We start from the raw sequence: 27,953 nt of genomic DNA on the forward strand, positions 1-27,953 counted from the left end.
AGCTGACAAAAAAAATGACAAATTTCATGAGATATAAGTCAGTGTTAGCAGCATGTAACTCCCTCCTGGTTATTCTATATAGAAACCCCTGTACAACTGGACTAGGACCCAGTCTGTCATCCAAACAAAGTTCAAAGTAAATTTATTATCAAAGTACAAATATGTCACCATATGCAACCCTGAGATTCATTTTCTTGTGGGCATACTCAATAATTCCATCATAGAATAATAACCATAACAGAATCAGTGAAAGATCTAATCCAGGGGTCTGTTATTCTATATATAATCCCCTAAATCCCTGGATTAGATCCCAGCCTGTAACCCACTCCTGGGGATCTGTTATTCTCCATATATACCCCTGAACCCTTGGGGTTAGATCCGAGCCAGTAACCCACTCCTGGGGATCTGTTATTCTACATATAAACCCCCAAAGCCCTGGATTAGATCCCAGCCTGTAGCCTACTCCCAGGGATCAGTTGTTCTATATATAACCACCCACATCCCTAGATTATATCCCAGCCTGTTACCCAATCCTGAGTATCTTTTATTCAAAATATAAACCTCCCTGAACCCCTGGATTAGATCCCAGCCTGTTACACAGTCATGGGGATCTGTTATTCTATATATAACACCACCCCCCAAAACCCCTGGATTAAATCCCAGTCTATAATCCACTCCTGGGGGTCTTTTATTCAATATGTAAACCACCTGAAGTCCTGGATTAGATCCCAGTCTGTAACCCACTACCACCTGAAGTCCTGGATTAGATCCCAGTCTGTAACCCACTCCCAGAGATCTGCTAATCTATATATAAACCTCTCGAACTCTGGATTAGGTCCCAGCCTGTAACCCACTCCTGGGGATCTTTTATTCAATATACAAACCCCCTGAACCCCTGGATTAGATCCCAGGCTGTAACCCACTCCTGGGGATCTTTTATTCTACATATAAACATAGACTTTATTGTTCCGGAGGGAAATTGAGTTTTGTTACAGCGGCACCAACCAAGAATAGAGCATAAATATAGCAATACAAAAACCACGAACAATCAAACAACAATATGCAAACTACGCCAGATGGAAATAAGTCCAGGACCAGCCTATTGGCTCAGGGTGTCTGACCCTCCACAGGAGGAGCTGCAAAGTTCGACGACCACAGGCAGGAACAACCTCCCATGACACCCAGTGTGGTATCTCAGTGGAATATGGCCGGAGTCCAACAGCAAAAAGTTCAATATCCGGTCTACAAACATGTTCCTCGATCGTAATATGACCAGGATTGCACCATCCATTGTTAACCAGAACAGCAGGCCCCCAACTCCTTTACGCTTACCACTCTCAGTGCACTTCCGGTCAGCCCGAACGGTCTGGAAGCCCTCCACGGGTAAGTTTTGGTCAGGTATGTCCACTTGCAGCCACGTTTCAGTGGAACACATAACACTGCTCTCCCGAAATGTTCTCTGACTCCTGGCTAGCGCTGTCAACTTGTCCATTTTATTACTCCTCTTTTCCATGAGTCTCTGTTGTCTCGACCCGGTCTTCTTTCCTTGCCAAACCTCCCAAACCCTGGGTTAGATCCCAGGCTGTAACCCACTCCTGGAGATCTGTTATTCTAGATAAAAACTCCCGATCTTCTGGATTATTTCCCAGCCTGTAACCCACCCCCACTCCCGGTGTAAACCCAAACAGATTTCTACAAATGTGCTGCGAAAAGTGTCCTGACTGGTTGCATCGTGGCCTGGTAGGGCAATTCGAATATGCAAGAGGAAAGGCAGCTGTATAGAGTGGTGAACCCAGCCCAATGCATCACAGGCATATGGCTTCCTACCATCCACGGGAGGCCCTGGCTGAAGAAGGCAACTTGCATCATTAACGATCCTCACCACCTTCACGCAGTCAGCATTGGGCAGGACGTCTAGAAGCCTGAAGCCCCACGTCACCTGGTTGTGGAATGTGCATCCAGCCTCCCCTCCACGGGCTCTATCTCTACTTCCTGCCACCTCAATGAAACGGCCAGCATAATCAAAGCCCCGATCCACCCCCGACACTCTCTCTGCCCCGCCCCCTCCTAATGGGCAGAAGTCCGATAGCACATACCACCAGGCTCAGGGACAACTTCTAAGCCACTGTTACCACTCTCGATGGACCGCTAGTGCGATAAAATTTGTTCAACTCTTGACCTCACAATCTTCTTCATTATGATCTTGCACTTTATCATCTGCCTATACTGCACTTACAACCTACCGATGCTCTCCACTAGAATGGAGGCGAGAAGACTGCAACTAGCGGGGCACTGTCTATGCCACCCTGAGCTACCTGCCAGCCTAGTCATCATATGGGAGCCCAAGCACGGCAGGATGAACCCTGGGCGCCCTCCCAGGACTATGGTCAACACGGTCCTAAGGAGACAGTGGCGTGGCTAATGTAGATGAACTGAACACACTGATGAGGGAGAGGGAGAAGTGGAGAGTCCGTCGTCGAGCCCAACGCCGGCCCCCTAGACCTGAGTCAACGTAGCAGTAGTAAACCGCACCTCCTCTGTAGCTGTTACACTTTATTCTGCATCGTTTTACCTTGTTCCAGCTCGCTGCACTGTGTAATGATCCGATCTGTATGAACAGTGTGCAAGATTTGTTGGCCCCCAACCAACACATATTCCACTCCTACCCCTCCTCACAGTCCCCCACCCTGCTCTCATGACTATACCCCCCCCCACACGAAACCACCACGGTGGGTTTCACGGCTGAACAGTTGAGAAGACAGCTGAAACGTCTCAACTCGAGCAAGGCTGCAGGACCGGATGGTGTCAGTACCAGGGTGTTCAAAGCCTGTGCCCCTCAGCTATGTGGAGTACTTCCGTCATGTATTCAACCTGAGCCTGAAGCTCCGGAGGGTTCCTGTACTGTGGAAGTCGTCCTGCCTTGTCCCTGTGCCGAAGACGCCACGCCCCAGCGGCCTCAATGACTACAGACCGGTGGCATTGACCTCCCACATCATGAAGACCCTGGAGGGACTTGTTCTGGAGCTGATCCGGCCTATGGTCAGGCCACACTTAGATCCTCTCCAGTTCGCCTACCAGCTCCGACTAGGAGTTGAGGATGCCATCGTCTACCTGCTGAACCGTGTCTACGCCCACCTGAACAAGCCAGCGAGCACTGTGAGGGTCAAGTTTTTTGACTTCTCCAGTGCGTTCAACACCATCCGCCCTGCTCCACTGGGGGAGAAGCTGACAGCGATGCAGGTGGATGCTTCCCTGGTATCATGGATTCTCGATTACCTGACTCGGCAGACCACAGTACGTGTGCTTGCAATATTGTGTGTCCGACAGAGTGATCAGCAGCACTGGGGCTCCACAGAGGACTGTCTTGTCTCCCTTTCTCTTCACCATTTACACCTCAGACTTCAACTACTGCACAGAGTCTTGTCATCTTCAGAAGTTTTCTGATGACTCTGCCATTGTCGGATGCATCAGCAAGGGAGATGAGGCTGAGTACAGGGCTACGGTAGGAAACTTTGTCACATGGTGTGAGCAGAATTATCTGCAGCTTAATGTGAAAAAGACTAAGGAGCTGGTGGTAGACCTGAGGAGAGCTAAGGTACCGGTGACCCCTGTTTCCATCCAGGGGGGTCAGTGTGGAAATGGTGGAGGATTACAAATACCTGGGGATACGAATTGACAATAAACTGGACTGGTCAAAGAACACTGAGGCTGTCTACAAGAAGGGTCAGAGCCGTCTCTATTTCCTGAGGAGACTGAGGTCCTTTAACATCTGCCGGATGATGCTGAGGATGTTCTATGAGTCTGTGGTGGCCAGTGCAATCATGTTTGCTGTTGTGTGCTGGGGCAGCAGGCTGAGGGTAGCAGACGCCAACAGAATCAACAAACTCATTCGTAAGGCCAGTGATGTTGAGGGGATGGAACTGGACTCTCTGAAGGCGGTCTCTGAAAAGAGGATGCTGTCCAAGTTGCATGCCATCTTGGACAATGTCTCCCATCCACTACATAATGTACTGGGTGGGCACAGGAGTACATTCAGCCAGAGACTCATTCCTCCGAGATGCAGCACAGAGCGTCATAGAAAGTCATTCCTGCCTGTGGCCATCAAACTTTACAACTCCTCCCTTGGAGGGTCAGACACCCTGAGCCGATAGGCTGATCCTGGACTTATTTCCTGGCATAATTTACATATTACTATTTAATTATTTATGGTTCTATTACTATTTATTATTTATGGTGCAACTGTAACGAAAACCAATTTCCCCTGGGATCAATACAGTATGACTATGACTATGACTACTATTTTTATCTTCACTGTGTCTCGGTAATTAACTAAAAACACCGGAGATTCTGCAGATGTTGGAAATCCAGAGGAACTCACACAAAGTGCTGGAGGAACTCAGCGGGTCGGGCAGGGCCTACGGAAATTAATGAACAGTCGACGTCTCGGGCCAAGACCCTTTCTCAGGACAGAAGATAAAAGGAGTGGGGTGGGGGAAGAGGATAGAGAAAGGGAAGGAGAGGCACCTGGAGGAGGTGATAGGCAGAGAGTGAAGTGGGGAGTGGAAGGGAGAGGAGAAATAAATTACTGGAAGGAGAAACCAATGTTCATGCTGTCAGAATGGAGGCTACCAAAGTGTTGCCCCTTCACCCTCAGGGTGGCCTCATTGTGGCAAAAGAGGAAGCCATGGTCGGAACACGGAGGTGCTCAAAAACCCTGATAACGAACCGACAGCAATGTACTTCCCTTCAACCGTCCAGTTCCTGAACCAGCTGGTACAACCCTAATCACCACCTCGGTACAGCACAGACAAGGGAAACCCTGCAGATGCTGGGAATCCAAGCAACACGCACAAAATGCTAGAGAAACTCAGCAGGCCAGGCAGCATCTGTGAAAAAGAGTAGAGTCCATGGTTCAGGCCGAGACCCTTCGGCAGGACTGGAGAGACAAAGCTGAGGAGTAGATCGAAAAGGTCGGGGGGAGGGGATGGGAGAGAGAAACGCAGGGTGAGAGGTGAAACCGGGAGGGGGAGGGATGAAGTAAAGAGCTGGGAAGTTGATTGGTGAAAGGGATACACGGCTGGAGAAGGGGGAGTCTGATAGGAGAGGGCAGAAGGCCGTGGAAGAAAGAAAAGCGGGGAGGAGCACCAGAGGGAGGCGATGGGCAGGTAAGGAGATAAGGTGAAAGGGGGGAAAAGGAGATGGAGAATGGTGAAGTGGGGGGGGGGCATTACCAGAAGTTTATGAAATTGATGTTCATGCCATCAGGTTGGAGGCTACCCAGAAGGAATATAAGATGCTTTTCCTCTAACCTGAGTGTGGCCTCATCACGACAGAGGAGGAGGCCATGGATATTCATATGTATATTGGAATGGGAATGGGAAGTGGAATTAAAATGAGTGTCCAGTGGGAGATCCCACTTTTTCTGGAGAATTTCACTGTCTTTACTTCATCTCTCTCCCTCCCGGTTTCACCCATCATCTTGCGTCTCTCCCCCCCCACCCCCCCAACTTTTAAATCTACTCAGTGTTTTTTCTCCAGGTCCTGCCGAAGGGTCTCGGCCCAAAATGTCGACTGTACTCTTTTCCATTGGTGCTGCCTGGCCTGCTGAGTTTCTCCGGCATGTTGTGTGTTACTGGGTTTTATCCATGATGGACTGGGCCATACCCACTACCTTTTGAAGGATTTTCCGTTCAAGGACATTGGTGTTTTAGACGTCATGCGGAATCCTTGCAAACTCCTAAGGAACTGCAATGGAATATTGTGTTCCATCTTGTAAAATATGTAGATACAGTTCCCCAGTACAATAAGGTAGGTGGTGGGGGTAGAGATACGTCTCTGCCAAAGGAGGTGTAAGGTGCTCCTTCCCTCTGCTAGCCTGCAGGTCACCCTTGGGCAAGGTGTAGCACCTGCTTAGCCCCCCGATCAGGGTCACGTGAAACCATGGGAGCAGGTGGTGGATGGTCATATGAGCAGCCGGTGTAGATCACATGTCCCACCAGGCAGACAATCTCTGAAGAGTATTGATAATGGCTGGGGTCACCCGTCTTGTAAAGTCACTGCCCAGAAGAAGACAATGACAAACCACTCCTGTAGAAAAAACTGCCAAGAACCATCACGGTCACGGAAAGACCGTGATCGCCCACGTCATATGACACGGGACATAATGAATAAAATTGTATGATTAGTTCTTTTTTTTGCATGTTAAGTGTTTGATATTTTTACTTTGAACAGGATCCATTGTGCTTCTTTGTTTCGTGACTGTGAGGAAGAGGAATCTCAGGGTTGTATACGGCATACGTACCTTTGATAATAAACGTACTTTAAATCTTTGAACGAATTGAATTGAATTGGCTTTATTTCTTACATCCTTCACATACATGAGGGGTGAACATCTTTATGTTACATCTCCATTCAAATGTGCAATTGTAGTAATTTATAATAAATAGGACAGTCAATGTAATATAGAAATACACTCAAATCAATGGGAGTTAATCAGTCTGATGGGTTGGTGGAAGAAGCTGTCCTGGAGTCTGTTAGTCTAGGATTTTACGCTGCGGTACTGTTTCCCGGATGGTAGCAGCTGGAACAGTTTGTGGTTGGGGTGACTCGGGTCCCCAATGACCCTTATGGCCCTTTTTTCACACCTGTCTTTGTAAGTGTCCTGCATCATGGTAAGTTCACAACCACAGATGCGCTGGGCTGTCCGCACCACTCTCTGCAGAGCCCTGTGATTGAGGGAAGTACAGTTCCCATACCGGGCAGTGATGCAGCCAGTCAGGATGCTCTCAATTGTGCCCCTGTAGAAAGTTCTTAGGATTTGGGGGCCCATACCAAACTTTTTAGATTAGATTATGAGTACATGCAGTCCTCTTTTATTGTCATTTATTAATGCATGTATTAAGAAATGATACAATGTTTCTCCAGAATGATATCACAGAAACACAAGACAAACCAAGACTGAAAAACTGACAAGAGCCACATAATTATAACATATAGTTACAACAGTGCAAAGCAATATCGTTTTTTGATAAAGAACAGACCATGGGCACGGTTTAAAAAAAAGTCTCAAAGTCTCTGGAAAGTCCCATCGTTTCACGCAGACGGTAGAAGGAAGAAAAACTCTTCCTGCCATGAGCTTCCAGCGCCGCAAACTTGCCGATGCAGCACCCTGGAAACACCCGACCACAGTCTGACTCTCGAGTCCATCTGGAAACTTCGAGCCTCCAACCAGCCCTCCGACACCGAGCACCATCTCTGCTGAGCGCTTCGACCCCAGTCCTGGCAACAGGCAATAGGCAAAGCCGAGGATTTGGGGCCTTCCCCTCCGGAGATTCTCAATCATACAGTAGCAGCAGCAGCGAAGTGGGCATCTCAGAAGTTTCTCCAGATGTTCTTCCGTGCTTCTCACGGCTGTCTCCATCAAATCAGGATTGTGCACGGTACCTACTTACAAATACCATATCATTTCAGAACTTCCTCAACCATCTGAGGTGAAAGAGGTGCTGTTGTGCAGCCGGTATGCACAGATCATGGTCTTCGGTGATGTGGATGCCAAGGAACTTAAAGTTGTTTACCCTCTCAGCCCCGGATCCATTGATGTCAATAGGGGTTAGCCTGTCTCCATTCTTCCTGTAATCCACAACCAGCTCCTTTGTTTTTGCGACATTGAGGGAGAGGTTGTTTTCTTGAAACCACTGTGTCAGAGAGATGACTTCTTCTCTGTAGGCCACCTCGTTATTGTTTGAGATAAGGCCAATCAATGTAGTGTCATCGGCAAATTTAATTAGCAGGTTAGAGCTGCGGGAGGCAACACAGTCATGGGTATACAGGACTTAGTACACAGCCCTGAGAGGCTCCTGTATTGGGGGTCAGAGGGGTGGAGGTGAGGGAGCCCACTCTTACCACTCGCCAGCGATCTGACAGGAAGTCCAGGATCTAGCTACACAAGGCAGGGTCAAGGCCGAGATCTCTGAGCTTCCTGTTGAACCTGAATGGAACTATGGTGTTGAATGCTGTACTGTAGTCCAAGAACAGCATTCTCAGATAAGCATCCTTCTTCTCCAGGTGTGAAAGGACAGTGTGTAGAGCTGTGGCTATTGCGACATCTGCTGATCGGTTGTGTCGGTAGGTGAATTGTAGGGGGTCCAGTGTGGGTGGTAGCAAGCTGCAGATGTAGTCCTTGACCAGCCTCTCGAAGCATTTGCTTATTATCGAGGTGAGTGCGACAGGACGCCAGTCATTCAGACAGGTTACCTTGGTCTTTTTTGGCACAGAGACAATGGTGGATAATTTAAAGCAGGAGGGTACTCTACACTGGGAGAGGGCAATGCGTACAGTAAGATGAACTCTTGACCTCATAGTAATCTTGCACCTTATTGTCTACCTGCACTGCCCTTTCTCTGTAACTGTTACACTTTATTCTGCATCGTTACTACTTTACCTTGTTCTACCCCAATTCACTGTGTAATGATCAGATCTGTATGAACGGTATTCAAGACAAAATCTTCACTGTATTTCGGTACATGTGACAACAAAAGAAAAGTATTTTTCTTGTGAGTGCTCATATGAAGCTATGTCCCCTTGATGCTACTTCATGTAATCTTTAATGCATCTTATGCCTGTGAGAACAAACCTGGCTTTATTTTTTAAAATTATGAATAAGGAACATTTTAAAAATTAAAATGAGGATGATTGTTGTCCTTGCGTGCTATGACATTCTGTGAATGATTGTCTCTGCTCCATCTGCCAGAAGTGGAACTTCCCGGTGGCCACAGATTTTAATTCCCGTTCCCATTCCTGTTCCCGTTTCCACGTGTCGATCTGTGGCCTCCTGTTGTGCCACGATGAGGCCACCCTCAGGGTGGAGGAGCAGCATCTTTTATTTTGTCTGGGTAGCCTCCAACCTAATGGCATCAATTTTGATTTCTCCTTCTGGTAAAAAAAAAACCCTCCCCCTCCCCTCTTCTTCTATCCCACACTGGCCTTTTACTTCTTCTCACCCGCCTATCACTTCCCCTGGGTCCCCCCTTCCCTCTCTTTCCCCTCTGGGCCACTCTCCTTTCCTATCAGATTCCTTCCTCTCCAGCCCTTTACCTTTCCCACCCACCTGGCTTCACCTATCACCTTCTAGCCATCCTGCTTCCCCCACTCCCCACCTTTATATTCTGGCATCTTCTCCCTTCCTTCCCAGCCCTGAAGGAGGGTCTCGGCTTGAAATGTCAACTGTTTATTCATTTCCACAGATGCTGCCTGACTTGCTGAGCTCCTCCTGAGTTGCTCTGGGTTTCCAGCATCTCAGGCTTCCTCGTGTTTATGCGCTTGGTATTTATTGAATCCCAATTAGGGTTAGTATCACCGGCATATGTCATAAAATCTGTTATCTTTTGACAACAGTACAGTGAAATACATGATAAATAAATATAGAGGAAAAACTGAATTATATTAAGTATATGTATGTCCGTTAAATAGTTAAGTTAAAATAAGTTAGTGCAAAAAAACAGAAATTAAAAAAAGTCATGAGGCAGTGTTCACGGGTTCAATGTCCATTTAAGAATCAGATGGCAGAGGTGAAGAAGCTGTTCCTGAATCACCGAGTGGGTGCCTTCAGGCTTTTGTACCCCTTTCTGATGGTAATAGAAATGTGGGCATGTCCTGGGTGGTGGGGGTCCTTAATGATGGATGCCGACTTCCTAAATTTTCAAGTTTCTACAACTTACTTCGATCTTGTACAATAGACCTCCCCCCCACCCCCCAAATACCAGACGGTGATGCAGCCAGTTGGAATGCTCTCCATGGTAAATTTGTAGATGTTTTCGAGTGTTTTAGTTGACAAACTAAATCTCCTCAAACTCCTGATGAAATATAGCCACTGACTTGCCGTCTTTATAGCTGCATCAGTATGTTGGGACCAGGGTAGATGCTCAGAGATCTTGACACCCAGGAATTTGAAATAGCTCACTCTCTCCACTTCTGATCCCTCCATGAGGATTGGCCTGTGTTCCCTTGCCTCACCCTTTCTGAAACTTACAATCAGTTCTTTGGTCTTTCTGGCACTGAGTGCAAGGTTGTTATTGCAAGACCGCTCAACTAACTGGTGCATCTCCTGTTCTCGTCACCATCTGGAATTCTGCAACAATGGTTGTATTATTAACAAATTTATGAATGGTATTTGAGCTGTGCCTAGCCACACAGTCATGGGTGCTGAGAGAGTAGAGCAGTGGGCTAAGCACAGATCCTTGAGGTGCCCCAGTGATGACTGTCAGCGAGGTGAAGACGTTATTTCCAAATTCCAGTCCACAGAGGTTGTGGTCTTCTGGTTTTGAAGTTGAGGATCCAGTTGCAGAGGGAGGTACAAAGGGCCAGATTCTGTACATTTTCCATCAGGAACGACTATTTATTTATTATTATTTCTTTCTTTATGTATTTGCAGTTCATTGTCTTTTGCACACCGGTTGATCATCCAAGTTGCTGCGCTCTTTCATTGGCTCTATTATGGCTATTATTCTATCGCGGATTTACTGTGTATGTCCAGAAGAAAATTAATCTCATGGTTGTATATAGATAGATAGATAGATATATAAATATACTTTATTGATCTCGAGGGAAACTGGGTTTCATTACAGCCGCACCAACCAAGAATAGAGCATAAACATAGCAATACAAAAACCACAAACAGTCAAACAACAAAATGCAAACTACGCCAGATGGAAATAAGTCCAGGACCAGTCTATTGGCTCAGGGTGTCTGACCCTCCACGGGAGGAGCTGCAAAGTTCGATGGTCACAGGCAGGAGCAACCTCCCGTGACGCCCAGTGTTGTATCTCGGTGGAATATGTATCTCATGACATATATGGTCTCTGACAATAAATTTATATTCTATAAATCGTTCATAAAAAGTGATAGGAAGAAGGAAATCAGACATCCCACCTCTCCCGGCAGTTCCGGGAGTCTCCCACATATTAATAGCAGCTCCCTGATGCCGGCTAATTATATACAATATCCCGGAAATGAGAGGGAGAGGGGGAGCGGGAGCGGGAGTGAGATCGAGACCGCGAGCAGGAGCGAGCATCCTGATTGGTCTCTCTTTGTGCTAAGTAGACCTATCAGTTTTCTCTGTGGGTGGGCTTTACAGTCGACCTCTGTCTCTCCATCAGTTCAGTTTCATGTCCTGCACCACCATGGCAAAGTGTTTCAAAAAAAGAAAATATAAAATGTACTTCACCCCAGACTACACTAAAGTGTACCCCTGCCTAATAGGGGTCAAAAATAATGACAGTGTTGCTCACTGCACTGTTCACAACAGTGACTTTTCTATTGCCCATGGTGAGTTAAGACTGTAAAAGACATGTTGAGGTGAGTTTAACAGGTGTCATTTGTTCATTAGCATAGGTAACGTTATTTAAACTAGCTGGCTAGCTGCTAAGGAACAATACTATTGATGTCCCATGTGATGAGGCCAAACTCCCTGTAGGCACGCTTAAAGTTGTAATAGAATTAAAAAACGACTCCATGATAATATTTAAGTACATACTGTATTTTAACATCACATTTTCTGCATATACCCAGTTTACAGATTACAGATTGGTTTACAGATTAGACAAAATCACTAAACAAAGTATTATATAAGACAATAAGGATACACCTTATGCTTTTGTTTCTTTTAGGGACCACAACATATTGGGGAGGCTGATCGCACGGAAGGCTGCTCAAGTATTTCACAAACAACAGGAATTCTGCAGATGCTGGAAATTCAAGCAACACACATCAAAGTTGCTGGTGAACGCAGCAGGCCAGGCAGCATCTCTAGGAAGAGGTACAGTCGACGTTTCAGGCCGAGACCCTTCGTCAGGACTAACTGAAGGAAGAGTGAGTAAGGAATTTGAAAGTTGGAGGGGGAGGGGGAGATCCAAAATGATAGGAGAAGACAGGAGGGGGAGGGATGGAGCCAAGAGCTGGACAGGTGATAGGCAAAAGGGATACGAGAGGATTATGGGACAGGAGGTCCAGGAAGAAAGACAAGCGGGGGGGTTGGACCCAGAGGATGGACAAGGGGTATATTCAGAGGGACAGATGGAGAAAAAGGAGAGTGAGAGAAAGAATGTGTGCATAAGAATAAGTAACAGATGGAGTACGAGGGGGAGGTGGGGCATCAGTGGAAGTTAGAGAAGTCGATGTTCATGCCTTTTATATATTGGCGAGACCCGACGCAGACTGGGAGACCACTTTGCTGAATATCTACGCTCTGTCCGCCAGAGGAAGCAGGATCTCCCAGTGGCCACACATTTTAATTCCACATCCCATTCTGACATGTCTATCCACGGCCTCCTCTACTGTAAAGATGAAGCCACACTCAGGTTGGAGGAACAACACCTTATATTCCGTCTGGGTAGCCTCCAACCTGATGGCATGAACATCGACTTCTCTAACTTCCACTGATGCCCCACCTCCCCCTTGTATCTCATCTGTTACTTATTTTTATGCACACATTCTTTCTCTCACTCTCCTTTTTCTCCCTCTGTCCCTCTGAATATACCCCTTGCCCATCCTCTGGGTCCAACCCCACCCCCCCGTCCTTCTTCCCAGACCTCCTGTCCCATGATCCTCTCATATCCCTTTTGCCTATCACCTGTCCAGCTCTCGGCTCCATCCCTCCCCATCCTGTCTTCTCCTATCATTTTGGATCTCCTCCTCACCCTCCCACTTTCAAATCTCTTACTAGTTCTTCCTTCAGTTAGTCCTGACGAAGGGTCTCGGCCTGAAACGTCGACTGTACCTCTTCCTAGAGATGCTGCCTGGCCTGCTGTGTTCACCAGCAACTTTGATGTGTGTTGCTCAAGTATTTCACAGTTCTTTTCAGCAGAGCCACATCACAGTACCAGGAAAGTTTGCAAAAGAAATAGAAAAGCTATTTGCATTAGCATTGAGATTGCCAACAAAATACTCAACAAGGAATATGTGTGTGTGTAAATAGTTTCAATATATGTCAAATAAATTGTTGTGTTCTTTCATAATCAAATGTCCCGTATACATGCGCCCTTGGAGGTCGACCGGGGTGGGGAGGTGGAAATATGGGGTTGCGAGGGTGGGATGCTACCTCCCTGAAATGAGTTTTTGCAGGGCGGGATGTCTGGGAAATAGTTCAATTTGCACCAGGGCAGGAAATGTAGTTGCTACTCCACAGCGCCAGGGGCAGCAGCGTCACCGCTGCCTCGTCGGCCTTAAGACCGACTGAGCAGGTGTCGGAGCACAGCTGGACGCGCATGCCCAGTTTAACGCGGCCTGGGTCATGTCCAACTGCGCATGCGCGGACAGCCGGTCGCCGTCGCAGGCGGGCACGCCCTAGACGGAGGCACCCCGGTGGAGATGGCGGAGTGGGTTCCCGGGCTCTTCGTGGAGGGCATCAGGACGGCTCTGGAAGCTTGGCCCGCCTTCCAGGTAAGAGGAAGAGGAATGTCCGCCGTTACCGGGGAGGCGGAGTTAGGGCGGGGAAGACGAGCGCTGCCGAGACGGACGACGCCGTGGCCAAATTCGGTTCTGAGGCGGGAGCGGAGCAGCGGCGTTGCCAGGAAATGATGCATGGAGACGGCGCGGAGTGATGTCATGTCGCAGACTCATTTCCGGGAAGCTGTGTCCCTAGCAGGACCATAGCGGGCCGTCACTGTGACTGGGTGGTGATTTCGTTGAATTGAAAGATAAAGTTCAAAGTAAATTTATTATCAAAGTAAACAACAGGAATTCTGCAGATGCTGGAAATTCAAGCAACACACATCAAGGTTGCTGGTGAACGCAGTCGACTGTACCTCTTCCTAGAGATGCTGCCTGGCCAGCTGCGTTCACCAGCAACTTTGATGTGTGTTGCTTATTATCAAAGTACATATGATACCGTATACATCCCTGAGATCCACTTTCTTGCTGGCATGCTCAATAAATCCATTATAGGATAGTAACCATAATAGAATCAATTAAAAACAGCACCAACTTGGGCTTTCAACCAGTGTGCAAAGGACAACAAATTGTACAAATTGAAGAAGAAAAATATAGTAATAATAAGCAATAAGTATCCAGAGCACGAGATGAAGTCTTTGAAAGTGAGTCCATAGGTTTTGGGAGCATTTCAGTGATAGGGCAAGTGAAGTTGAGTGAAATTATCCCCTATGTTTCAGGAGCCTGATGGTTAAGGGTAATGACTGTTCCTGAACCTGGTGGCGTGAGTCCTGAGTCTCCTGTACCTTCTCCCTGATGGCAGCAGTGAGAAGAGAGCATGTCCTGGGTGGTTGGGATCCCTGATGATGCATGCTGCTTTCCTGTGACAATGTCACATACATGGGATCTTGGAGATTTTTGTATAAGTTGGTAGGCAGTTTATATCTGTCACATGTAAATCAAACGCAGGCTTCATTACAGTCTTTGGGGATTGATAGTTTTCATTTAAAAACTTTTAGGTTATGGGAGTGACTTCAATTCAGTATCGCCTTTCATTACTTACAAAGCCATAGGGCACTTTGGGGTAACTTGGCTTTCGTTTGAAAGAGAAGTTGAAAGGATTTTTCCCCCTAACTCTTTACACCACACTGCAGTCTAGTTGCTGGTGGTAATGTAGCTTTGAGTTGGGCTGCCATCTGCCATAAAAAGTCAGTGGAAGTCCAATGTACCGAGATACAGTGAAGACATTTTGTTACATGGGTCACCTGGGCAGAAGAACCACGCAAAGGTGCATCATAGTACAAAGCAAAAACAAATAAATATTTTTTATTGTCATGTGTACTGAGGTCCAGTGAAAAGCTTGTTTTGCCTGCTGTTCATGCAGATCAATTCATTACGCGGTGCACTGAGGGCAAACAAGGTAAAACAAAACAGAATGCAGAATATTTTGGAAACAGAAGAGATTCTGCTGGAAATCGAGAGCGGAACGTACAAAGTGCAGGAGGAAGTCAGATAGCATCCATGGAAGTGAGTCATCATCAGGAGTAGAAAGGAAGGTTGGGGGAGGGGTAGGAGTGGTTGCTGAGGCCAGCCACTGCTCTGTCATCAGCGAACTTGCTGATTTGGTTTGAACTAGATCTAGCAATACAGTCATACGTCAGTACAGTGAGCTGAGGGGGGCACTGGTGATCAGTATAATGGAGCTAGAGACAGACTGACAGGGGCCTTTCTGGAAAGAGTCCAAGTTACAGAGAGAGGTGTTGAGACCCAACAAGGACAGTTTACCCAGCAGCTTCTGAGGGATGATCTTGTACATGCCAAGTTGAAGTCAGTAAATGGCATCCTTGCGGATGAGGGGCCATTTTCCAGGTGGGACAGGACAGAGAGGAGTGCAGAGGCACTAGGGCACGATCGGTAGAGCGATTTGAGCGACAGGTGAACTAATGTAGTTCTAATGTAGCAGGAAGGTGGGAATTAACACAATTCATAACCAGTCACTTACAGCAGCGGTCCCCAACTACTGAGCCCCAGAGCATGTGCTACCAGGCCGTGAGGAAATGACATGAGTCAGCTGCACCTTTCCTCATTCCCTGTCATGCACTGTTGAACTTGAACATAGGGTTGCCAACTGTCCCGTATTAGCCGGGACATCCTGTATATTGAGCTAAATTGGTTTGTCCCATATGGGACTGCCCTTGTCCCATATTTCCCCCCGCTAAGGTAGAGCGTTCCTATGAAACCTTTCGTGCCGAAATGGCGTAAAGTGAAGAAGCAATTACCATCAATTTATATGGGAAAAATTTTTGAGCGTTTCCAGACCCAAAAAATAACCTACCAAATCATACCAAATAACACATAAAACCTAAAATAAATAACACTAACATATAGTAAAAGCAGGAATGATATGATAAATACACAGCCTATATAAAGTAGAAATAATGTATGTACAGTGTAGTTGGGAAGGTGAAGGGAAAACCGATTTGTGGGGGAAAAAAATCGGCACTTAGGCGCATGTGCACGCAGGTGCCCGCGCAAGGCTTCATGGTCATGATAGTCTTTCCTGGGGTAAAGTGTCCCGGGATTTGACTGCTACTTTTGTCCCTTATTTGCGAGTGAGAAAGTTGGCAACCCTAACTGTAACAGACATGTTGAGGTGAGTTTAACCCCACTTGAACACCTCCCTCACCCCACGGTTGGCCAGTCCGCAAGGATGTTGTCAATATTAAACTGGTCCGCAGTGCAAAAAAGGTTGGGGACCCCTGACTTACAGCATGGTAAGGAGTTCAAAGTACTTTTATTGTCGAAGTATGTATACATTTTATAACCTTGAGATTAGTCTCCTAATAGGCAGCCAGAAAGCAAAGGAACCCACATTTAAAAAAAGACCGAACACCCAATGTAGGGAGGAAAAAAACACATCGTGCCTGTTTTTGAAAAAAAAACCTGTAAAATATAAAGACTGTCGAATACCCAATCTGCAGGGAAATGGAACACATCATGCAAACAATAACCGCGAGCAAATAGAGTTCTGACCTAATCCGCAAAGAGAGCCCCGTAGTTCAGCGCCGAGCCGAGTCGTGGGGCAGCGGTCTAAACCGGCCCCGCCCTCGCTTGTGCTGACTGCCACGCTATTCTGTCAGTATGAGCGAAGATGCAGTGAAAAGCTGTGTGCCAATCAGTCCAGACATGGAGGTGGTACAATAAAAAAACAACCAGAGTGCCACAAACAGGACAACGTAGTCACTACTGTTTAGCTTCCTACGTGGTCAGCAAAGCTCACTGCATCTCTGCTTTCTGAGTAGGCTGAAGAGAGCTGGAGCTTGTACATTCGTACTTGCCTCGTTCTACAGGAGCAGAGTAGAGAGCACCTGAACTGCTTGGTACGGAAACTGCACTGTGGCAGACACTGTCAAAACTGCCCAACGCATCGTTGGCATCAGCCTGCCCGCCATCAAGGATGTAGACGGAAAAGGGCCAGTAACAGTATGAAGGATCCCACCCACTCTGCTCGTGGACCGTTTGTCTCACTCCCATCGGGGAGGAGGCTACGTGGCATCCACGCCAGGACCACCAGGCTCAAAACAGTTCCCTTCCCCGAGCAGTGAGCTAGATTAACACCTGCAGCCACTAACCCAGCCCTCCACACCCCCAACCACCACTACTTTGTAATTTTCTGTCAGTCACCGTATGTACAGACACCCCTGTGCCTAGCGTCACCTCATGGACGTGCGATCAATCTATGTATATAAGCTATCTTGTAGTGTGCTTTTGTATTGTGTATTTTTAAATTATTGTGTTCTTGTGTTTTTTTTTGTGCTGTATCAGATCCGGAGTAATGATTATTTACTTCTCCTTTACACTTGTGTACTGGAAATGACATTGAGCCATCTTGAATCTTGTTTGCGCAATCCTGATACAATCCGACATTGGAAAATCCCACACCACTTTCTCTCAATTCATAAACACAGGAGATTCTGTAGATCCTGGAAGTCCCGAGTAACACACAAAAGGCTGGAGGAACTCAGCTGGTCGGTGGAGAGGAATGCACAGCTGACATTTCAGGCCGAGACCCCCTCATCAGCTCCTTCCCTTCCTTTCCCCACAGTTTCTTATTCTGGGTTCTTCCCCCTGCCTCTCCAGTCCTGATGAAAGGTCTCGGCCGGAAATGTCGACTCTTTGTTACTCTCCATAGACGCTGCCCGACCTGCTGAGCTTCTGCAGCATTTTGTGTGTGCTTCTCTCAGTGCGTCTGGTTTGTCCACGTAAACACGGAACGCGGGGCACCGCTTACCCATCTACAGGCGCCGTCCAAGAGTCAAACTCACAGCGGGTATTGCACTGAATCGTGCCGGGATCATCCTGTGTGCCTTCAGAGATGCTGACACCCTGAAACTTGAAACTGCTGACAGCAGTAAGGCTGATCAACATCTCCAACCGGTAACCCACTTTTCCACACCCTCAACTCCCACAACTTCATCATTTCCTGTGGGTCACTGAATCCCACAGCGGCAACCTCTTACTCAATGTCAGCAAGATTATTGACTTTGTGAGGAGGAAACCAGAGGTCCATGCGCCAGTCCTCGGAGGAGCAGAGGTGGAGAGGGTCAGCAACTTTAAATTCCTTGGTGGTGTTATTTCCGAAGACCTGTCTTGGGCCCAGCACATAAGAAGGCAAGGCTCCTTAGGAGTTAGCAGAGATTTGGCACGGCATCTAAAACTTTGCCACGTGTGTAGTGGAAAGTTTAGTGACTGGCTGCATCACAGCCTGATGGAAATACCAATGCCCTTGAATGGAAAATGCTATAAAAGGTAGTAGACGTGGCCCAGTCCGTCACAGGTAAAGTCCTCCCCACCATTGAGCACACCTACTACCCAAAGTGTCGCTGGAAAGCAGCATCCATCATTGGGGGCACCCACCACCCAGCTCGTGCTCTCTTCTCACTGCTGCCATCAGGAAGGAGGCACAGGAACCTCAGGACTCACACCTCCAGCATCAAGAGTGGCTATTACCCCTCAACCATCGAGCTCTTGAAAGCCTGCTGGTTGAGGGGTCAAAGAGTATAACTTCACTGAACACTGAATTGTTCCCGAAACCTATGGACTCGCTTTCAAGCACTCTTCATCTCATGTTCTCGATATTTATTATTATTATTTCTTTCTTTTTGTATTAGCACGGTTGTCTTTTGCACACTGGTTGAGCACCCAAGTTCGTGAGGTATTTCAGTGATTCTGTTGTGTTTACTATTTTGTTATGGATCTATTGAGTATGGCCACAAGAAAATGAATCTCAGGGTTGTATAGAGGGACATATATATATCCTTGGATAATAAGTTTACTTTGAACTCTGTAGAGACACTCCTGCCCCCAGCGTCACTTTATGGACATACAATCAATGTATGTATGTAAGCCAGAGTAACAATTATTTCATTCTGCTTTACACTTGTCTACTGGCAGTGACATTAAACAATGTTGAATAATATTACCGTTACAGAGGAAGTTCAGGCAGACAATAATGAGTAAGGACAAGGTAAATTTAGAGGTCACAGGTCCATCTTGTTGTAGAAGAGATCTGTTTAATAGACCTATAACAATGGGAGAGAAGCTGTATGCCATCCAGAAGGATTGTTCCAGATGTGGGGACATCAAGGTAATACTCTGGGAAAAACAAGTTTACAACTAGGAAATGGTTGGTTAGCGAGTTTGCAGATAACATGAGGGTTGGTGGAGCTCTGGATGGTGGAGAAGGTTGTCGTAGGTTGCAATGGGACAGCATGAAGAGCTGAGCTGAGCAGCGGCAGATGGGAGTTCAACCAGGAAAAATGCAAAGTGATTCACTTGGGAAGGTCGAACTTGAAGGCAGGGTGCAGAGTTAGTGGCTGGATTCCAAGCAGTGTGGAGGAACAGGGGGATCTTGGTATTCAAGTCCATAGATCCCTCAAAATTGATGCGGTTGTTGAGAAGGTGTGTTGGCCTTTAACAGTCGGGAGACTGAGTTCAAGGGCCACGTGGTAATGCTGCAGCTCTGTAGCACTGATCATTAGTGTGGTTAAACCACGCTGGAAATGTTGTGTTCAGGTCTGGTCGACTCAAAAGGACTTGGAAGGATGTGGAAGCTTTAGAAAGGGTGCAGAGGAGATCTGTCTGGATTAGGAAACATATCTTATGAGGAGAGGTTGAGGCTTTTCTCTTTGGAGTGAGGGAGTATGAGAGGTGACTTGATAGAGGTGTACAGCATGATAAGAGGCATAGACTGAGTGGGGACAGGCAAAGACTTTTTCCCAGGGTGAGAATGGCTAATATGAGCGGCCATAATTTTAAGGTGATTGGAGAAAGGTATGGGGGATGTCAGGTTTTTTACACAGTAGTGGGTGCGTGCATGCTCTGCAGCATGGAGGGGCATATATTGGCAGCATATAGGAGACAGATAGACACAAGGGATATGTAGGATGGAAGTGTTAGATTGATCTTAGAGCGGGTTAACAGTGGGCACAATATTGTGGGCTGAAGGGGTTGTGCCATGCTGTAGTGTTCGATGTTCTCAAAGATCCAATTTAATGGCAAAGAAATATATACAATATACATACTGAAATGCTTTTTCTTCCCATTAAAACAGAATTTTCTGTGTTAAAACGGAATGCAGAATGTAGTGGAATTGTGTTACGTTTACCAAGATAGATGAAAGGTGTTCTGTGACCCACTGGTGAACCTCAAGTAACGATGAGTCAGTTCAGGAAGGAGAGAGAGAGCTGTGGAGCATGGTGTCATGACAACAACCTTTCTGTCCGTCAGCCAAACACAAGAGCTGGTCACTGGTTTTCGGAAGCAGGATGGTATACGCACTCCTGTCTACACCAGTGGTGCCAAGGCAGAGAGCTTCCTGCTCCTTATAGAGTCAGCGCAGAAGCAGGCCCCTCAGTTCGTGAAATCTGTGATTAAGCTTAGTCCCGTTGACCTCCATACCCCTCCCATCCATGTACTTGTCCAAACTTCTCTTAAATATTGAAATCAAACCCACAACCACCACTTCTACTGGCAGTCCGTTCCGCACTTGCACCCCGCCCCTAAATAGAAGTACGTCCTGTTCTAAAAGGATGTACTTCTATTCTGAGGTTGTGCCCTCTTGTCCTAGACCCCCCCCCACTATAGGAAACATCCTCTCCATATCCACTCTGTCCAGGCCTTTCAGTATCCAACAGATTTCAATGAGATCATCGCCCCCCCCCCCCCATTCTTCTAAACTCTAGCGAGTACAGGCCCAGAATCATCAAACGTTCCTCATACATTAACCCTTCATTCCATGGATCATTCTCGTGTATCTCTGGATCCCTTGCTTAGTGGTCTTGGTCCATGGCATAAGAAAGGTTGGGAACCCCTGCTCTGGACCTTCTCCGATGCTAATCCCATCTTTTCTTAGATAAGGGGCCCAAAACTGTTCATAATACTCCAAGTGTGGTCTGACCAATGCCTTATAAAGCCTCAGCATTCCATCCCTGATTTTATGTCCTAGTCCTCTGACACCATCCTCCCTTCCATGAACTCCGTCTGTGCTTTTTACTACCACAGGAAAACAACACACAGTCCGGGACCCCTCCCACCCTGTCATTCTCCCTTCCCTTCGGGTAGAGCGTACAGAAGCTTGCAGACACGTACCACCAGGGTCAAGAGCAGCTACTATCCCGTTGCTATAGAACTGAGAGTTTTGTTTTGTTGCCAATCTGCAGGTGGCCTTGGAGAATGGATTCGGGGGAGCTCACGGCCAACAGAAAGCAGCCTGGATGGTGACCGCAGTCGAGCAGTATTTCTATGACAACGGTGAGTGATGTCCACAGTTCCTGGAGAATTTAGAATTCCAGTGGGATGAAGAATGTGTTTGAGGAGGTTCATGTGAAAGATCCTGGGAATGAAAAGGTTAACGTATGAGGAGTATGCCTCTGGACCTGTACTCACTGGAGTTTAGAAGAATGAGGAGGGATCTCACTGAAATCTATTGAATTTTGAAAGGCCAAGATAGAGTGGATGTGGAGAAGATGTTTTTTCTAGTGGAAGAATCCGGGACCAGAGGGCACAGCCTCAGAATAGAAGGATGTTCCTCCTTCTGATTGTCTGTAGAATGTTTAAATTCAAACTTTCCACTTCTCTGGAACTCGATTCTTTAAGATTAAAGATCTCCTCGCAGCCGCCCATTTTAATTCCGCTCGCCATCCCAACATGTCGGTCCATGGCCGCCTCTACTTCCACGATGAGGCCAAGCTCAGGTTGGAGGAGCAACACCTCGTATTCCGTCGGGGTGGCCTCCAACCTGATGGCATGTACATTATTCTAACTTCCAGTAATCTCTCTCCTCCCCCCCCCCCCCCATCTTTTTCCATTACCCATTCTGGCTCCCCTCTCACCCCTTCCCTTCTCCTGACATGCCCATTATTTCTCTCTCGTTCCCCTCCTCCTCTCCTTTCTCCCATGCTCCACTCTCCTCTCCCATCAGATTCCTCTTCTTCAGCTCTTTACTTCTTCCACCTATCACTTCCCAGCCTCTTGCTTCTTACTTCACCCTCACTGCCCCCACCCCTCCAACCTGGCATCACCCATCACCTGCAGACTTATTATTCTGGACTCTGTCCCCTGTCTCTCCAGTCCTGAAAAAGGGTCAACTGTTTATTCCCCTCAGGCAATACACACAAAATGCTGGTGGAACGCAGTGGGCCAGGCAGCATTCATAGGAAGAAGCACAGTCAACGTTTCAGTACTGACTGAAAGAAGAGATAGTAAGAGATTTGAAAGCAGGAGGGGGAGGGATGGAGCTAAGAGCTGGAAAGTTGATTGGCAAAAGGGATACAGAGCTGGAGAAGGGAGAGAATCATGGGACGGGAAGCCTAGGGAGAAAGAAAGGGGGAGGGGAGTGCCAGAGGAAGATGGAGAGCACCAGAGGAAGATGGGGAGCAGGCAAGGATGTCCCTCTCACAATTACTCCTTGCCTGCTCTCCATCTTCCTCTGGTGCTCCCCTCCCTCTTTCTTTCTCCCTGGGCCTCCCGTCCCATGATCCTCTCCCTTCTCCAGCCTTGTATCTCTTTTGCCAATCAACTTTCCAGCTCTTAGCTCTATCCCTCCCCCTCCTGTCTTTTCCTATCATTTTGGATCTCCCTCTCTCCCTCCTACTTTCAAATCTCTTACCATCTCTTCTTTCAGTTAGTCCTGACGAAGGGTCTCGGCCTGAAACTTCGACTGTACCTCTTCCGAGAGATGCTGCCTGGCCTGCTGCGTTCACCAGCATTTTGTGTGTGTTGAATTTCCAGCATCTGCACATTTCCTCGTGTTTGTGTTTATTCCCCTCCATAGACGCTGCCCGAACTGCTGAGTTCCTCCAGAATTTCCAGCATCCACAGATGCTCAATCTTTAAAAACTGGAAGCTTTCGGGACAGACTTGCTTGGGTAGGTTAAGGGCTAAGATGATGTTAGTTGTCTACTTTTGAACCAATGTGTGCTCTCTTTCTGTTTTAATCCTCTGTGCTGCCTGTGCCTCAGCTGACCTGGAGAGCGAGGAGGTGGAGGAGCTGTTGGCGGACATTCTGGATAATGAGTTCGACACGGTGGTAGAGGACGGCAGCCTGCCCGAGGTGAGAGGCGCAGGTGGCAGCTGGGAGGGTTACAGGATTCTCTGGCAGGGCTCATCACGGGTTTACATCTTAATCCCCTCTACCTGTGGATCTGGGCCTCTGGTGTCCTCGCCTTGTCCTGATGAGGTCCCCCAGTGTCTGGCCAATGCTATCGGTCCGGTCCGGTCCATTCTGCCCCGTCAGCTATGGAGCACCTACCCCTCTCGCCCCATCTCTGCCGCACTAATCCTTCCCCATCTCTGTGACCCTGGCCCCTCCCTCCCTCCCTCACACCTTCATATTCCTGCTCCTGCCTCCTTCCTTCCAGTCTGATGAAGGGTCTCTGCCTGAAGTGTTGACTGTTTATTCCTCTCCACAGATGCTGCCTGACCTGCTGAGTTCCTTCAGTTTGTGTGTGTGTTGTTCTGGATTTCCAGCATCTGCAGAATCTCTTGTGTTTGCTCTTCTGAACTCCCTGTGTCTGTAACCATCCACCTCCTCCCCCCAACTACCTCCACCACCCTCCTCCCATCTCTACAGCCTTGTCTGCCCCTCCCGATCCCTGCGAGCCCTTCCCATCTTTCAACTCTGCCCATCGCCTGATCTGTTTTACGTCTGTGACTCTCTCCTCTTCTGGAAGTGGGGGGTAGGTGAGACTGTAGGACGGAGGGCTTGATGAGGACAGGGTGAGTGCAGGGGCTGGGGGAGGCAGTGATGGCGTGGAGAGGGATGCAGGGGCAATGGGGGTGTAGTGAAGGGATAGGGACGGCTGCAGGGGCCAGAGGTGGTTGCCGAGATGGGGGGGGTGGTGTCAAAGCTGAAGGGGGCTACAAAAATGAGAAAAGTGAGGTGTAGGAGACAATGAAGTTTATGGAGACAAAGGGGGAAGGGATCAAGGGAGGGGTATGGGGGCTGGAAAAGGTCAAGAAGGCAGGGATGGAGGGGTTACAGAAATAGGAAGGGGTGTAGGGGAGGGAGGGGCTCATGGAGACAGGGAGGAGCGTAGGGGACAGAGGGTGTCACCGAGATGGGGAGGGGTGAAAGGGGGGGCAGAGGGGTCACAGTGATGGGGAGGAGTGTAGGGGAGGGAGAGGACTTACAGAGATGGGGAGGGGTGAGGCTGAGGGGTTATAGGGGTGGGGTATGGGGGTGATGTTGGTGTCATGGTGGGTGGTCACAGATGGATGTGTTGGGCGCAGGGGTTACAGAGAGAGGGAAGGGTAAGGGGGGGCGTTATGGGGGTTTACACCCACTGGGAAGGGGTCACTGCCGTGCTGGTGTGAGCGTTTGCTGCTTTCGTCACCAGGTTGCTCACCAGATCTGGAGCACCTTCGCCCTGTGCCAGAGGGGTCAGGAGTCGGAGGTGAGGGCTCGCATCCAGCAGCTGGTGGAGAGGCGGAACCGTGTGCGGGTGGAAGTGGTGCCGGCCCGAGGGCCCGGGGAGGAAGCCGCTGAAGAGGACAGTGAGGAGGAGGACGAGGAGGAGGATGGAGCAGAGGTAAGGCCATTTCTGTCAGTGGCATTCCGCCCCTCTGTGCAGTGCTGAGGCCTGAGTTGCCCCTGCACACTCGGTATGGCACTGAAGATTAGCTTCATTTGTCACGAACACTGAAACATGCTGAGTCAACGACCGACACAGTCGGAGGATGTGCTGGGGACAGCCCGCGACTGTCGCCATGATTCCAGCCCCAACGAAGCATGACCACCACTCAGCAACCCTCCCCGTTATATTTCTCTGGACTGTGGGAGGAGACCGGAGCACCCGGAGGAAAGCCACCCAGTCACGGGGAGAACCTGCAGACTCCTTACAGACAGCGGCAGGGTTGGAACCCCGATCTTCTGATCACTTCCGCTGTAAAGCGTGGTGCTAACCGCTGTGCTACACCGAGTATCGGTTACAACGTTTGACCGTTTTTTATAAGGTTCTTTTGGGTCTCTTTGTTCTGTGGCTGCCTGTTAGGAGACGAATCTCAACATCGTATAATCTTTGATGGTAAACGTACTTTGAATTAAAGAGAGCTTGGACAAACTTGTTTTTTTTCTTCCCAGAGCATCTGTCCTGATAAAGTCCTGATAGAGATTTTAAAATTATAAGAGCTGTAGATAGTTAGACATTCGGAATCTTTTCCCCAGGGTAGATAAGTCCAACAGCAGAGGACCATACTTTTAAACTGAGAGGGAGAAGGTTTAAAGGTGACACAAGGAGCCGATTTTTTTGACAACGCAGTGAGTGGTAAGTGTGTATAGTCGATTAGTGGAGCTGGCAGTGGAACGAGGCAGCTTGATGGAAGTTTAGCCAGACACATAAATATGAAAGGAGTGGAGAGAGATGGATGTTATATGGGAGGGGGACAGTTACTGTAAATGGGCATCAAGATTGGCACAGCCTAGTGGTCCAAATGGTCTATCCAGCACTTTGCTGTGGAGTGATCTCTGCCCCAGAGGGTTAGGAGAGTGGATTACTGAGGGGAATTTAAAAAGCAGATACGTTCAGTGGCTACTTGATGAGATGCCCCCTGTACCAAATAAAGTGGGCACTGAGTGTATGTTCATGGTCTTCTGCTATGGCCCATCCGCCTCACTCAATGTGATATCTGCAGAGAGATGCTTCTCTGCACGCCACTGTTGTTTGCGTGATTATTTGGATTACTAGCCTTCCTGTCAGCTTGAACCAGTCTGGCCATTCTCCTCTGACCTCACTCTTTAACAAGGTGTTTTCACCCCACAGAACTGCTGCTCACTGGATGTTTTTTGTTTTTCGCGCCGTTCTCTATAAACTCTGGAAACTGTTGTGTGTGAAAATCCCAGGAGATCAGCATTCTCTGAGATACTCAAACCACCTCATCTGGCACCAACAATCATTCCAGTGTCAAAATCACTTAGATCACATTGTTTCCTCCATTCTAATGTTTGGTCTGAACAACAACTGAACCTCTTGACCATGTCTGCATGCTTTGCATTGCTGACGCATGATTGGCCATTTAGATATTTGCATTAACAAGTAGATGTACAGGTGTATCAGATAAAGTAGCCACTAAGTGTAAATTTCTGAAGGATCAGGAGAACTGATGGTGATGGGAAGACAGGTAGAGAAGAGATCAACCACGATCTCGCCCAACGAAGGGTTAGACTCGAGGGGCTGAAGTTGAGATGGGTAGCACTAATCCCTCTTCCTCTCCTTGTTGCCAGGCCATGGACTGCGACAGCCAGGCAGCTCCTGAGCCGAAATCCCTCTGCCCAGTGGCAGCCGAGAGGCCGAGCGAAGAAGAGGATCCTGATGGCTGGACTGTGGTGCGGCGGAGAAGGAAGTAGGCGGTGAGCGGAATTTGCTCCCCGTGTGCCTCCGTGGCTTGGAAAGACTCTTTTCCCCCAACAACCCTGCCCCTGCAGCGGGAGTTCCCTGTGATCAACCTGGAAAAGATGGGAGCCAGAAACTCTAACTGCACAGCCTCACAATGGAGGCATTTGCACAGTTGCAGAGCCTTCCAGGAGTCTGTCACTGGATTCCCTTCTTCCTGTGTTTAAACACTTTCTCGTTGCAGTAATCAGTCACTCCGTACCTTGTGGACTGAAGCTCCAGTTCCCAATCCACCACCTTTAACGTACTCGGAAACAAATTGCATTCTCCGACTGGCTGTGGTGCCTCAATGGGAGTTCTTCACTGGTGTCGAGCGAGACACAGCCCCAGAAATGGGCGCAGATGGCGTCCAACCCCTGGACATCAGCACCAACGTCCGCCTGTTCCCTGTCCAGTAGACATCCAGTTCTGTCAGCGAAGCAGAGCAGCTGAATTCAAGCCAACCTTTTTTTCCCGTGATGAACTTGACTGCCACACTTCTGTGTGTCATCCCTGGGAGGCCCAGGTTGAACTTCTTGTAAATAAGAAAGCAAATGATCAAAAACAATTCTAGGGTGATTTGTGTACCAGTTGGGAATGAGACTCTTGTTTGCAATTAAGTTCTCTGCTGAATAGATTTTGGAATTGATTCATTTTATTGTTAATAAAATAACTTTGGTAATGGTATTGTGAAACAACTAGATTCCAGTAAAATCTCTTTCTCAAGTTCGAGTTCATATGCATGTGTACAGCTAAACAAAACAGTATTCCTATGGGAACACACATAAAAGTTGCTGGTGAACGCAGCAGGCCAGGCAGTATCTCTAGGAAGAGGTGCAGTCGACGTTTCAGGCCGAGACCCTTCGTCAGGACTAACTGAAGGAAGAGTGAGTAAGGGATTTGAAAGTTGGAGGGGGAGGGGGAGATCCAAAATGATAGGAAAAGACAGGAGGGAGAGGGATGGAGCCAAGAGCTGGACAGGTGATAGGCAAAAGGGATATGAGAGGATCATGGGACAGGAGGTCCGGGAAGAAAGACAAGCGGGGGGTGGACCCAGAGGATGGGCAAAGGGTATATTCAGAGGGACAGAGGGAGAAAAAAGAGAGAGAGAGAAAGAATGTGTGTATATAAATAAATAACGGACGGGGTACGAGGGGGAGGTGGGGCATCAGTGGAAGTTAGAGAAGTTGATGTTCATGCCATCAGGTTGGAGGCTACCCAGACGGAATATAAGGTGTTGTTCCTCCAACCTGAGTGTGGCTTCATCTTTACAGTAGAGGAGGCCGTGGATAGACATGTCAGAATGGGATGTGGAATTAAAATGTGTGGCCACTGGGAGATCCTGCTTCCTCTGGCGGACAGAGCGTAGATATTCAGCAAAGCGGTCTCCCAGTCTGCGTCGGGTCTCGCCAATATACAAAAGGCATGAACATTGACTTCTCTAACTTCCACTGATGCCCCACCTCCCCCTCGTACTCCATCTGTTACTTATTCTTATGCACACATTCTTTCTCTCATGCTCCTTTTTCTCCATCTGTCCCTCTGAATATACCCCTTGTCCATCCTCTGGGTCCAACCCCCCCCCCCCCTTGTCTTTCTTCC

At 48.1% G+C, this 27,953-nt stretch overlaps 1 protein-coding gene across 1 annotated transcript; it reads left to right on the forward strand.

Moving 5' to 3' along the window:
- The first annotated feature begins 13,284 nt into the window (after positions 1-13,284).
- On the forward strand, positions 13,285-27,049 carry tsr2 (TSR2 ribosome maturation factor). Its single transcript, XM_072246575.1, has 5 exons — positions 13,285-13,434; positions 21,144-21,234; positions 22,944-23,035; positions 24,321-24,512; positions 26,204-27,049. Exons 1-5 carry the CDS (start codon positions 13,300-13,302, stop codon positions 26,324-26,326), a joined length of 633 nt encoding a protein of 210 aa, XP_072102676.1. The 5' UTR covers positions 13,285-13,299; the 3' UTR covers positions 26,327-27,049.
- The last annotated feature ends 904 nt before the right edge of the window (positions 27,050-27,953 follow it).

This window comes from Mobula birostris, chromosome 29, assembly GCF_030028105.1.
Source record: "Mobula birostris isolate sMobBir1 chromosome 29, sMobBir1.hap1, whole genome shotgun sequence".
Lineage (NCBI taxonomy): Eukaryota > Metazoa > Chordata > Chondrichthyes > Myliobatiformes > Myliobatidae > Mobula > Mobula birostris.

What these genes read in the sequence shown, in the direction of transcription:
- tsr2 (XM_072246575.1), top strand. Translation starts at nt 13,300, where the DNA reads ATGCGCGGACAGCCGGTCGCCGTCGCAGGCGGGCACGCCCTAGACGGA. An exon ending in AGGACGGCAGCCTGCCCGAG is followed by an intron (nt 23,036 to 24,320) that starts GTGAGAGGCGCA and finishes TTTCGTCACCAG; the next exon opens with GTTGCTCACCAGATCTGGAG. An exon ending in AGGAGGAGGATGGAGCAGAG is followed by an intron (nt 24,513 to 26,203) that starts GTAAGGCCATTT and finishes CCTTGTTGCCAG; the next exon opens with GCCATGGACTGCGACAGCCA.